The 14,444-nt window shown below is 39.6% G+C and overlaps 1 protein-coding gene across 1 annotated transcript in view; it reads right to left on the reverse strand.

Annotated features, from left to right (window-relative positions):
- Positions 1-2,014: 2,014 nt before the first annotated feature.
- Positions 2,015-14,444, reverse strand: part of HPS5 (HPS5 biogenesis of lysosomal organelles complex 2 subunit 2) — a 34,481-nt gene continuing 22,051 nt past the window's right edge. Inside the window, exons 13-22 of the mRNA XM_056851625.1 lie at positions 12,977-13,132; positions 12,068-12,139; positions 10,668-11,317; positions 7,156-7,276; positions 6,728-6,883; positions 6,325-6,444; positions 4,411-4,524; positions 3,767-3,873; positions 2,993-3,278; positions 2,015-2,116 (exon numbers count right to left, since the gene is read on the reverse strand). Coding sequence (XP_056707603.1) covers positions 2,056-2,116; positions 2,993-3,278; positions 3,767-3,873; positions 4,411-4,524; positions 6,325-6,444; positions 6,728-6,883; positions 7,156-7,276; positions 10,668-11,317; positions 12,068-12,139; positions 12,977-13,132 — 1,843 coding nt within the window. The 3' untranslated portion in view covers positions 2,015-2,055. The remainder of the gene's footprint in view (positions 2,117-2,992; positions 3,279-3,766; positions 3,874-4,410; positions 4,525-6,324; positions 6,445-6,727; positions 6,884-7,155; positions 7,277-10,667; positions 11,318-12,067; positions 12,140-12,976; positions 13,133-14,444) is intronic.

Raw genomic sequence — 14,444 nt, forward strand, 5'->3', positions numbered from 1 at the left:
ACAAAAAATGGCTATGCATAATTTTTAGTTGTTCTACATCACTTGTGAGATAATATGCAATACAGAGTTTTATTAAAAGCTCATGAACTGTTTTTGTGAATTTGTATCAGTTTTTAAGCTCTACCTCTTCTTCCCCCAAATAATGTGAATACTAATTTGCACAGCAAATATCCCCACTCAAATGTCTGCACACAGAGTTCCTTGTTCACAGCAGGATCTCTCAACCCCTGTTTCTGGAAGCTGTTCCCCCCACCCCCCATGATGCCAATGAGGCTGGTCCTGAAACTTGAAACCACAAAAGTATAAGAAGCTGCGCGAAAGAAGAAAACTCCAGTGTACACAACAAGCCCTTTGCCCACAGCTAACAAGACTCTTTGGATTGTGGTCTAGAAAAATAAGGCACAAAAAGAAGTTAATTTATGTAAGGCTTTGTTAAACGTTTAAAGACAAGGGCTCAAAACAACTAGTATGAAATTATGTTCTGTACGACTGTATTGAAAACCTGAGGTTACGATGTGCGATTTCTGACTTCAGCTTAAAGATTCAAATGCAATGCTAGGTTGGGTCAAAAACTCATTGAAAATTACTTGCTTAATTCTGGAAGCCTCTCTAAAGGGAATTACCAAAACCTAGTCACTCTATATGATGTATTAAATTCTTCACTAAGTATAATTTACACTGGCTTGGACCAAAGGCTGCTCTTCAGTGATACAGAAATGAGAAGCATTCCACACAGAGAGGTGTGTCTGTGTGAGAGACAGAGAGTGAAGATTCCCCCTCCCTTCTGCCAGCTGCAGCCTCTCACACCAGTTGAGGAATGCAGGGTCCCCTCCACTTTCAGGAACAACTTTCACAAAACAGCAGGGCCTGCTGCCACAAGACATAGCGAAAGCTCCTTTGCACAAGAGGAAGGAGCCTTGCATTACTTTGGAACCAAGCCATTATTAAAAATACGATTTCCAGAAATTAAATATTCAACATATGATACCAAATGTTTTGCATAGTATTCTCTTTTGATTAGACACAAGATAATGTCAATAGAAGTTTTCAGTTTAGTGGAGTTTAAAATACGAATGCTCCTAAGTCTAATGATACTGCAACAGTAAAGATTTTCCAAGTGTTAAGTAAAAGGTATACCGCTATTCCAGTTATGGCACATAATCCTATATACACTTACTTGAATTAAGCCCCCTTGAGCACAGTAGGACTTAATTTCACATAAACATAAATGAAATCAAGCTGTCACCATACAAATGTGTAAACAAGAAAAAGTGCAAAACTATTTTAGGCTTTTTTCTTAAAGTTTCAGGGTGCTTTTTAGTAAGAGAACAAATTGCATTTTATATTAACTCCTGCCATTGCTAAAACACTGCATGAAAAAGTTAGTTTTCCCAAAGTCAATTGTCAGTAATATTTATCTAACAGGATCTCGGTTCTATTGTTTATCACTTTAACAACTTGCCAATAATTCATCAGCATTGCTGCTTTTATGTAAATTTGGAAGATATTACATTTGGTATTGTTATTACATCCTGTCAGCAGCTACGAGTTTTTGATTTAACTCATAAAAGACACTGACTTTTAAATTATACAGGTATAATTTATACTTTTACATAAATTTATTTATATGGAAACTGTATGGCTATCTGCTAGTAACTGTACAGAATCTGCCATGCTTTTGATATCACCAGAATAAAGTTACATTGATTATATGGGTAGAGATTGTTCATAAAGAATCCCATTTCCATATCTAAAGATAACACTGATAATGCAACCCTTTTACCATATACAAATACTTCTAAGAAGCTCATAGCAATATAATTCGGCACTTTTAATAAGCAATTGGCAAAACATACTCTCAAATTCATACTGAATTACAGAAATCCAATATACCAAGACTTGAAAATTAATATGAAAAAGAAGCTTCATTACCACCAATTTTTGTAAAAACTGATTAATTGCACCATTTTGCAGAGCGGAAGACTCTTCTGGAAACTGATATAGGTCTGGCCATATGTGTGTCTTATAACCATCATTATCTTTCATAACTTTTTGTTACGCTTGTTGAGACCACAAAAATCGATCACATCTTTCCAGCATGGACTGAATCAGAGCTCTGCAACAAAAATGAAGGGAAAAGGAGAAATTAAAATATTGTAAAGAGATGATTAAAATCTCATTTTTATTCCCAACTTCTTTAATCAAAAGGACTGAACCTCAAATTGGATTTACAGTTGTTTATGCACAGATTACAGTTCAACAGTTTTGGTACGTAGAATTTGTGACTCATGTCTACTCCTATAACGCTGCTGACTTCAAAAGGCTGCAATCCTAAGGATATTTTCCTTGGAGTAAACCCCATTGAGTAACATGGGTTTCACTTCCAAGTAGATATGCTTAGGAGTGCTCCTAAAGCCTACACTTACACAGCAGAGGGTTATCAACCCAATAAGATCAGTTCCAAAAGCTTTGAACATTTTATATTATCTTCCTGGACTGCTTTCCAAAGATATGCAGACACAGTTTGTTATTCAGTCATGCTTCTTAGTCCTTCTAAAATCCATTTTAAGTTCTTCACTGCAAATGTGCATATGAATTTTCATCATATGGAAGCCAACAGAATCATATGTGCTACCAAAGGTGCATAACTTTTGTGTTTAAAAAATCGATACAAAAGTTAGGCAAGCAGCAGCACAGGAATAACTGGCTTGACCAGATACCAAGTTAACCTAATGTTTTTCCTATACGTGGGCTGTGCTACATTTTATGCAGAAAGATTGTCCCTATTCAAATAAGTACAATTTGAGATTAACATTAAGCTAATTTAAGATGATTTCAATGTTTTTCCACAGTGAGTTTTATTTTGCCTTTCAATGCTTTTATTTTGTCTGTATAAGTACCTGGACAGAAATCTGAAGTTGTCCATTTTAACTTCAAGTATATTTAACTACATTCTACAGTGACAGAGGGATACCATTCTCTCAAAACTTACCTTTGCCTTTTTTCAGCAATTCTGAGTATCTCACAGACTTTTGCAAATTTTCCAGATAACTCAGTCATCAGGCCACATTCCTGCAACAGGAGCGCAGCACGATCTGGGCCGACTATTTTGGCCAACACAAGAGCCACGTTCTCAACAGTAACACAATTTGACCAATTTGGAGCACCGTTACTAACAGCATCGCCATTCTGCATGGCCGGATGAAGGACACTGCTGTGGTGACTCTTTACAAGACCAAGAAGAAACTTCCATTCTTCCACGGTCTCTGGCACTGCCCCTGAATGTGAAAGGATGCTTATGGTTAAAATATATATATATATATATCAGGTCACTTTGCTGCCTAAGACCTCGAGAACACTGGCATTGAAGATTACAGGAATCATGTGGGGGAAAACAAACACACATACATATGGCTTGGGACGGGCTGCAGTGAGGAAGGGGAACCAGGCTTTGTCGCCCCCCCCCCCAATACAATATTTGCATCCCACCAGAATTAGCTTTTTGGAGGTCTCAGAAGACTGCATCATGAGCACATGTATGCATGTGCTCCACAGGATCCAAGTCAAAGTGACTAGTAAGAAATAACTAATTAACAAAATTGCTAATTAACAAAAGTCAATATTCTCACAATAACCAGGACAACAGGAATTTTCACAACATATATTTAGATCCCCATAATTTCTTTCTATGTTTCTCATATGTATAAAGTCTAATCAATACAAGCAGACAAAAACTGAGTCTTTAATCAAATTAAGTTTCACTAACCACGTTCTCCATCCAACAAGTTCATGTCATCTAAATAGACAACATTAGTAAGGGTTTCAGCTCTTCTATCCAGCTCCAAACACAGAGAAAGATATCCAGGCCAGAAGCTGTGAAAACGTAAGTGTTCTACATGTCAAAGTAACTATAACTTAATTAACATTATAGTTTACCACAGGCGTCAGTGAGAAGACAAAGAGCCATGTGCACGAGTGGCTTTATGCATACACACCCACCCACACCAGATGAGATTAACTCAGGTCACAAAGCATTATGCATTATCAAGCGCACAGGTACTAACACTGAATAGATAAAACATGGCCAGCTCTAGAGTGAGGTAACAGAGTGGTTGCCACCCTGCCCCCTAAGAAAGCAGAACACTCAATGTTCCTGCCCCCCACACAGTGTTTAAAGCAGGGGTCCCCAAATCTTTTTGAGTCTGCAGGCGCTTTGGAATCCTAACACAGGGTGGTGGACAGAGGCGACCACAAAACAGGCGTAGCACTGGCTGCTAGAATGCACATAGGGACACATGGCTCAGAGTGTGCACAATATGTATCCTGGATGCCGAAGCTGAACAAACCAAAAGGACAAGCAACGTGCACTCTCAAGAATAATCTTGACCTCTACATAAACATTTACTTTACCCATAATTTTTGCAGATTTCAGCCATCTTCTCTTTTGTTATAGTGTCAGCCGGGAGTTTAAGCAATAGTAAAATCAGTTGGTTATATCCCCAAGTAAATAAATGTGACCGTGGCCTGAAAATATTAAAGCACAAAGCAAAGGATGATAAATTTCTTTGGAAATTTTGTGTTACGTGTGGCTTGGTAGATGTTCAGTGATAATATGAAAGATATTTTCTTAAAGGAACCTCCAATGAAACCATTCTTCACACGGCCATTTTTTTTAAGCCACAAAATATTTGCTACTAAAATGTTCCTTGCCAAAGATTTGCCTCTATTTTTTCCCCAGTGATTTGACCAGAACCAAGTCTAAAATGGTAACAAAATTTCACAGCACTATATTCTTTGTTTAAATGGCAAACATAATATTGTAACCCTGTTGGCTGCTTTAAGAAAAGTCAAAATTATCCATGTTAAACAGGGCATTTGCAATAATTCTGAAAGATGTTTTTATTACAAAGAAGTACAATTTCTGTCTCATATCACAGTACAGAGGATCTCAAGGTGAAAAAAGCTCCAACTATAAATACAGACAGACCAACACTTTGTGAATGAACACTAGGGCTGTCCACACGAGCCTGAAATTAATAGCCTTTCCAAATAGCTTACTATAAGCAAATATACATGTTTTGGGTTTGATATCTTTTAATGTTTTATTACTTTTATTTTGTAAATTGCTTCAGGCAGATTCCTGGAAAGGCAGTACAATTTTTCTAAATAAACAAACATTAATTTGTTGCAAGGAAATAATATTTTCTCACTCAAGCCACAGGATCTTAAGACAACAACAGTTTTTCCTGCAAATGAATAAATAGAGTAAAAGATATGCATAATGTGGTTGCATGAGCCACAATCATCTATTGCAGAGTGGATTATGATCACTAATGCTATAGAGGTCAGCTGCTCTTCAGCTGGGAAAAACTCTCTAAAACTAAAGTTGCCTCTTCAGCAATGAAAACAGCTATAGTGGAAATATAAAACTGTAGCTGTTCAACTTTTCCCATCTTGGACTCACAGACCCATGGCATGTGTCCTGATTCCTGCTAGTCTGGGCACAGAACACAGAGTTTTCCTGCATTCCTCTCTGTTCATGCAGCCCCTTCAGACCCCCGCCCCAAAAGTCATTCTTCGGGTGTTGGACCAGTGCAGAGGAATAGCTATGTATGGAGGGGGGGGGCTAAGTGAGGAAGGGTGAAATTGTTTCCCTGTCCTCTTCCATGAGCACAGCTCTACTGAGAAAAAAGGTCAATTTCATCCCTCATCACTGAAGCCCTCTAAACCCCAAGGCTGTTCCTCCACAAAGGGTCTGGAAAGGGACTGCAGGAATGGAGAGGAATGCAGGAAAGCGCCATGTGCCTTGTATGCATGGATGGTTGGATACACACCATTTGAGTGTAAAGGTTTCTCACATGCATCACCCAAGACAGGAGCTCTCATGTAAAACACAATAAGCAATAAGCCCCAGAGAAAGCTTATTTTTCCTTGCAATATTGTCTTATCATTTCAAGTTCCTTAGCTTTTTCCAGCCTGGGCACCTTTTCCCTCTCCCTTCACTGTTGCATATATACTCTCCATTTTTTGTTTAAAATAAATAATATAAATAAAACCTACAACTGTACACACACACAATCAATAGCTACTTTGGGCCCAATTTTAGAAGGGGATACACACACACACTTACTAAATAACTGTAATAAATAATATACATGTGGACTAGATAACTTGTACTATAAATTGGCCCTTCACCCTATCGGGATTATCCTCCAAAGCTCCGTTACCAAAGGTGACTGAACATTTAAATACGCCCTACAATAAATCGGGATTCTATTACACAGGTGCTGGCACATGGCAAACTTGCATAACTATAACCCATACCTTGGATTTCCTTGGGCATCCCTGGTACTTGCTGCATTTGGCGCATCATGAGAAACTGCCAAACATAACCAATCCAATCGTAACGATTCAGGATGGAGAAGAGATCTCAGGAAAGACAACCTAGGAAGACGTTATTTTTACCAATTAAATCGGGAACATTTTAGTTGTGCAAACATTAGGAAGAAGGGATTTCAGTATCCCGTGAACTTTTACTTTTGTCTCTTAAAGCAAAAGAGCACACTCAAATACCCCTTATTTAAGTAGTGTTTCCTTTTTAGAAATTTCACTCAAGTCATTAGAAGACAAGAAAAGCCAAATGTGCAACACCCAACCCCTTTAAATTATTTCTCTGCATCCCACCCTTTACTTCTCTTCCCCCAGAGTAAGAAAGAACATTATGTACCGTTCGTCTTCAGCCTTTGATTTGATTAAACTGTCTAAAAATGCGAGAAAATGCTCAGGATTGCTTTTACAAATTTGCTTGATGTCTGAAGGCAAAATGGATGGATAAAACTTGATCAGGGGCCTTAGAGAAGTTTCTCCAAACTTTTCATAAAGCCTATATAGAACAAGAAATGACAAAAAACGTATTTAAACAAAGCTTTTATTAGTTTTTTCCACAGAACTATATTCACTAGTATGCTAGTGCTGCAATGGGTAAATGTATGATCATAAAGATTATCACACCAAAGTACTTTTAAAATGGGTCTGAGACCTTTCCTATGCCAACTCACCTGTGCAGTTCTGTGCATATAGGAATGCAGTGAATTGTTCTTACACTAGGGATCAAGAAGGAAGCATGATGCTTTCAAACAAGACACAAATATATACCTTTGGGCGTGTGCCAATAATACAGGAGCATCCCAAGGGCCCAGATCTACTAGCAATTTCAGAGTTTTAAACATATCTCCATTTTCTAGGGCCATAGTGACTGGGCTCTTCAGAGTCAATTCTGAAACAAAGAATTAAACAAATTATAAATCACTTTATTTAAGAGTTGCATTAATCTAGATAAAGCATTCTCGTCGTGTCTGTTCATCCCAGTTCTTCGGAATACCCCCTCCACGTGGTCTGCCTGCCTATACATATTATCTAACAACTCCTCGTCTCTGTAGAGCTTTTTGCTTGGCTAGATTGAATGCTAACCCTTCTATGGTAATGCAGGGAAGAATTCTGAATATACCATACTCAGACAGGATCTGCCCTTGCTCTTCTGGCTCTATTGACTCACTAGCTCATGCCCTTTTGGAATGCCGCTTTTACAAGGAACTTCGATCGCACTATATTTCCCCCCTTTTAATATACAAATCCAATGCCTCTGTGACTGACATAATGCCTTTTTTACTAAGTGATAGGGACCTCAAGGCTACATTGTCAGTGGCAAGATTTGTTTCAGTCCTTATATCCCTCCAACACTAGATATATGCTGCTCAAGATCAATTGATCAAGGAGCTTCTAAGGGATAAAAGGAAAGGTAAAAAGGAAAGATAAAGCATTCACTGATGTTTACTGGTGCTTATCGCATAATAAATTAAAGTGCATTTACTTACATCAGAGTAACCTGTAATAAATGTTCAACAAGTAAAATTGAATTAGTATTTTAATAACTGTTGCTTCATTTTTACCTATCCAATCATAATAAAATTAGACTCAGTGGGAGAGGGGGACCTGTGAGGACTCACAGGGAAAGGTAAATCTCACCCCCGCCTCAAACTGGCCCTACTTTTCCATCCTCTTGCTCTGTTCCTTACCCACCTGCTTGATATTTCCTTCCCTTCCCCCAGCTCCCCCACACCTCTGCTTCCCCTCAGCCTTCCAGGTCTTCCTTTGCCTCCCTACCCGTTCATCTCCTGGGGCAGAGGCGGGGGGGTGGGGGTGGGGGAGAGAAGGGAAAGCAGACAGGTGACATAAATTGTAGCCAACACTAGTCTTGCCTGCTTGTGTTGGCTGTGGCATTTCATCATTTCTATAGGAATCTAATACACTAGCCAACCTCCATGCTTGGCTATTTCCACTGCATTTGCAGAACCATAATCTGCAGCCACGGCTGGATCTGAACACATGAAGCTGCCTTATACTGAATCAGACTCTTGGTCCATCAAAGTCAGTATTGTCTACTCAGACCGGCAGCAGCTCTCCAGGGTCTCAGGTAGAGGTCTTTCACACCACCTACTTGCCTAGTCCCTTTACCTGTTTAGTTATTGTCCAATTTATTTTTAAAAGAATACGAAGATGTATTTTTCAGACTGAGGATGCAGAATTGGTTTTTAGATGTACCTATTCATCTACACTAGCCTATAATGTGCTCTGTATTATAGGTCAAGCACCAAATTTCGTAAGCAAAGGAGGTTTATCAACAGCCATAGGATTCCCCTAAAGAATTCTGGGGGTTTTAGTTTAGTAAGGCGCTGAGATTCCTACTCCCTCCCTTTTCCCAGAGTACCTAGGGAAGGAAGAGTTTAAGTCTGGATATGCCCCATGAATTTAGAAATAAATCAGTTTAACACATTCACTTGACTTGCATTTAATTATGTATTGGCCACCTTTCTCACTGAGACTCAGCTGGATTGCATAGTACAATGAATGCAATCAATAGGATGAGACATCTGCTAAACAATATAGTAGGACTAGGATTACAGCAATCTGAAGCAAAGCATAGAGTATTAAGACACCCCATTCTCTTTATAAAAGTATCTTTCTGGGCGATTGTACTATAATATAGCCCTGTTTCCTTTATAAGTGTGGGAGACTTTGACCTCCTTAAGTAAGCCATTCTACAAGGTGAAACCTGTAACAGTGAATGCACATATACAGGCAGTTGTTGCACAGATCAGCAAATGTGATGTGGCATAGCAGAAGAGGCAGTCCTATAGATATTAGGATCAAAGGCCACGAAGGCCTTTGTATGTGATAGCCAGTACCTTGAACTGAACATGGTAACTAATGGGCAGTCAGTGAAGCGACTGCACACTGGGTGTAATATGTATGTTCCAGCTAGCTACAGATAACTGAGCTGCAGCACCCCATCCCAACTGGAGTCTACAAGTTGACTTCAAGGGCAGACCCATGTAGAGTGCATTATACTAGTCTAGTCTCGATGCTATCATGGCATGGATCCGGGTGGTCAGCTCTATCAAGTCAAGATAGGGAGCCATCTTCTGGGCTCAACTAAGATGGAAGAAATAATTTTTTCACCTGCTTTAACGTGCTTCTCCAGCAGCAACGCGGGATCCACTATAAGTCATAGGATCTTAACTGAGCCAGGAATGGTCAGCTGGACCCCACCAAAAGTAGCAAGACCTCAGCCTTCACAACCAGCATTACCCTCCACCTTGCTGGGATTCAGTTTATTCACTCAGCCATTTAACCACAGCAGTCAGGCAGTGGCTCACTGCATCACTAGGAGGTGACACTCAATTCCCAAACTACGAAGGATTCCTCCTAAGGGTTTTACATAGAGCTTGAATAGTATAGGGAAAAGAACTGCATCCAAAGGGAACCCAAAGGGAAATCTCACAGTGGAGCAACTGGTCTCTGACGGCAAACATTTGACTCTGGTCTGTAAGGAACGATATAAACCAGTCCTCTGGTGTCTTTATTTCTCCCTCTAAATATTTCACAAAAAGGCACGGTCCAGCGCGAAAGGCTGCTCATAAATCCAACATGAGCAAAGAAAGAGGCATGACCCCTGCCATTCACACAAAAATCATCAACTAAAGCCAACGGAATCATTTCTGTCCCATAGCTAGCCTGAAGCCAGACTCAAAAGGGGCTGGACAATCCAGTTATCCAAGACCACTTGGAGCCACCTGTTTCTCAATCACCTTGCCCAGAAAGGGCAGATCAAACAATCAACATTTATAATGGCCGCTAAGAGGACCTGTGCCACTTTTGATGTGATTAATCTTTTTAAAAAATTATTAAACACGCTCCACATTTCTGAGATCTTCATGGAAGATGTTAAATAGTTTAAATACATTTTCTTTGAAGGAAAACCTTCCAATAAATAGAATAGATCAAGGAGGTCACTTTTGTAAGGGAAGAGGACTGTAGTCTATTACAATGTTTATTGTATGTATCACTTTGCTTCTCCTGCATGGTCTTTTACCTTTGTAATTGTTTTTCTGCATTAGGGTATGTTGTGCTATGACAGTTCGTTTGCATTTCCCCCAATTCTGTATTCCTAATCCTATTGCATTGTTCATTGGACATCCTGTGCGTCTGACTGAATTGTCTTCTATATTTTGGAATCTATCTTGAGTCTCAGCTAGAGAGGGGGGCTATAAATGAATAATTAAATGGTTCAGTATATTTAAAGACACAAAATTCACCGCATTGGTTACCTTTCAGTCCTTCTACGTAGGTTTCCCAGATTTGGGGATGATTGCTGTGTGAGATGATAATACACTGCTTCAGCCTTTCCAAATCCAAGAGGAAAAAGTAGTCCTTTATGAATTGACAAGTCAAAGCACAGGAAGTGTCTGGCTGTACATGCTGTTCATTATTTACTTGTATACGCTCATATACCTTTAATTCAAAACATAAAGTTGTCAGCTCCACCAGATCCTTTTTCATATTTTGTGCTATGAAACAGGGAGAATAACTCTGGAAGGACTGGCTGAAGGCCGTCTCTCGTCTATCTTCTTTTTGGTAAAGCATCTTATCAATCTGATTGTTTCTACTTGACCCTTCCCTAGTATTTCCATCTGAAGTGCCTCCCTGTTTGTTATTTACAGCATCATTTTCATTGTTTGTTCTCGAGACAGGTCTCTGATCATCCTCTGTGAGATCACTATCTGTTCCCATACTGTCTTCAAAAACTTGCTGTACTTCGGGGTGCAAGGGTGACTCTTCATCTGTCTTGCATGAGCTATCTTCTGAAATGGAAGGCACCTTGATTCCAAATGCATCTTCCAGAAATGGAATCCAGTTAAGCAAAACCTCCATCAAACACTGTGGTTCCAATAAAATTAGTGGATCCTGGAGTCTGGTTCTGTAAAATGAACAGATATTCAATTATTTGAAATCAGAATGGAGTTACTGGCCTGGATCCTGCACTAAAATTCTGTTAACAGAATATGGGAGCAATTTTCACCAATTTCCCACCACCACTGCAGACCTCCAATTCATCCCTCATGCTGTTCCTGCAGGTTCCTTTGGCCCCCATGAGCTGGAGTTTGGAGAGTTACTTCAGGCTGTAGTAGGAGTCAACAAAATCCTGACCCAATGATGTAAATGCCTTCAATTAGCAAAGACTAATTGCAGGATTTAAGCCATAATGCTGAGCAAATGCTATATTTTTACATAGGCCATTCATCCCTACTAATTAAGACAGCGGTCACTCAGTATATTTTTTGCGCCATTCCCACCTGAGAGCGGTACTATAAATGGTTACCCTCTTTCCCCTCTTATTTTTGATTTAAATATGCTCCAGTCTACCATAGATGCAATACCTGTGTGGCAGATTCCTGCAGGCTCAACAGCATCCTACTTTATCTCCCCACCCACAAAGCCTATGCAGGCAGCACAGGGTAGACATACCCCTTCTATATTCCCATCCAGTTGTGATAATTCCACATAGTTAAGAGCTACGTTCCTCGTAACTTCCAGGTAAATGTTAAATCACTGTACTGAACAATAGTATTCTGTGAAAATATTTGTTCAGCATTACCTAGTGCACATTTTAAAGAATAAGCCTCTTTCATCTGTATATAATATACTCTACAAACGAAGTGTCACTTACAGAGCCTCTTTAGTTGCTACCTGGAGGTCTTTAAGATAATTCTCTTCTTGAGACTGGCTCTGCAGCGCCATCCTTGAGACAAAGAACCACATTTTAAATCAATAAGCTGAAGAATGTAAAATTCTCTCTACTTCCCCCCCATGCTTTGTTAACTGAAGTTCTGTAGCAACTGAAAGAGCAAACATTGCAAGCATTGAACCCTTTCATCTTTTCCTTCAAGTTTCCTTGATTTTTCACACTAACTTTTCAGATAACAGATACACCACTGTGTAGTATCTTTTCATCCAAAAACAAGAACCCCATGCATTCAGAGAACTCCTCGAGTCATGGGTTTGCTATATTTCTGGCACCATCTTTTTGTTTTCCTAGGCGTGATACATTTATCAAATATTTCCATTCCTACTTGGAATGCGATTTCCAGTAGTCAAAGACTGCTTTTTGGTGGCATTTTAGTGTTACTGAAAATGGGGACTTCAGACTTAAATTTACATAATGGTAAATCCCAGGTTGTGGTGATGGCTGCCAACTTGGAAGGCTTTAAGAGAGGAGTGGACATATTCATGGAGGAGAGGGCTATTCATGGCTACTAGTAAAAATGGATACTAGTCATGATGCATACCTATTCTCTCCAGGATCAGAGGAGCACCCCTATTATATTAGGTGCTTTGGAACACAGGCAGGACAATGCTGCTGCAGTTGTCTTGTCTGTTGGCTTCCTAGAGGCACCTGGTTGGCCACTGTGTGAACAGACTGCTGGATTTGGTGGACTTTGGTCTGATCCATCATGGCCTTATAATGGAAATAATCTGCAATAAGGCCTTCATTATCACCTAGTGATGTGGCAGATTTCCTGTTCCATTCTCCTAAGAGCAAATAATTTTACAGCAGGGTAAACAAGCTTCTACTCACTCTTCCTCTTGAGGGTGTGTTATTACATTAGCAGTCACCTCTGACAGCTGCAGTTGCTCTTCATCATTATTATCCAGTCTGGCTCTCTCTGGATTCACATGAAGGGTACCCATCTTTTCTATCTTCTCTGTGGTCTTACGTACAAAACTAGAAACACTAGGAATTGAATTTTTGAAATAATACAAACATTACCAAGGACAGAATAGTAAATAAAAGCAGACAAAAAGGTGCTGTATAGCATCTCATAGTTTAACTAATTTATTATAGCATGACGTTTCACAGGCCTTCTTCAGAAACCTAGATCAGAATGGAAGGTGATGGATCAACACAAATAATCACTTTCACTGAAATAATCAGAAACTATAATCACTTTTGTCAGCATACACAAGAATTTTAAAATACTGAAAGTATTCTCAAATTTGTAAAGCAAAATCAGAGTAAGGCTGGAAATAACATAAGTCCTCTGAATAGTACATGCATTATCTGATTAGTGAGGAACTAGGATTAAACATTTTGAACCCCAAAAATCAGTGATCAGAAGGGAAACAGTCAAGCATAAAGTGGAAAATGCAAATACTTGCTTACTGATGAGACAACTAATTCATGAAACTTTTGCTAGAAAGTACATCCTTTTAATTCTAGTTGGTACTCTCACATTTTTAAAGCTTCATGCTATGTTTCAGGCACCTACTCGTCATTCAGGCTTTGGTGAACTGCTTCTATACAGTTCACACAATGTATTACTATTATGAGAGAGGTTTTTTTTAAATGAAACCATTACCAATGTGTGTGTTAGTTCTCACCCTTCCTTGTCGATTCCTTCCATCTCTGGTGTTTCAATATAGGACATTTTTTTTTTAAATAATCACTTGCCTGAGACAAGTAAAAAAATGCAGCAGGCAGGAAGAAACGTTCCTCATGAAGTACCTAAGAGTGGGTTCACTTTTTCAACCTGAGGACAGGCTACAAATCACTTACATCAGGGGTGTCAAACATAAGGCCCGAGGGTCGGATCTGGCCCCTTGACAGCTCTTATCCGGCCAGCAAGCCAGCCGAGGCAGCTGCCCACCCCACTCTCAATCTGGGCTGGTGAGGCATAGCCCGGCCAAGTGATATTTATGTCATATCCAGCCCTTGTAACAATTGAGTTCGACACCCCTGACTTACATGGTATGTGTGAACCAGTGGGCTAGTAATCTGTGGACTTGCAAAGCTCATCAAGGAACACATTGCCCCCAATGAGGATCATGTTTGTTCAAGTATTAACATTCTCTTCAGCTTTGCTTCCTCGAGAGAACTTAGTCATTCCCTCTCTGGAGGTCAGAAGGTACTGTAGAAAGAAGCTGGCAGTCCTCCCCTACCTCACCCCAATTGCTTATTCCTCTCTTAAAAGACAGTAAGTATTCCTACTTACTTGGCCCCATTTTGACAAGAACAGGGATATACACATACACACGAAGCTGCCCGA

Source organism: Euleptes europaea, chromosome 6, assembly GCF_029931775.1.
Source record: "Euleptes europaea isolate rEulEur1 chromosome 6, rEulEur1.hap1, whole genome shotgun sequence".
NCBI lineage: Eukaryota > Metazoa > Chordata > Lepidosauria > Squamata > Sphaerodactylidae > Euleptes > Euleptes europaea.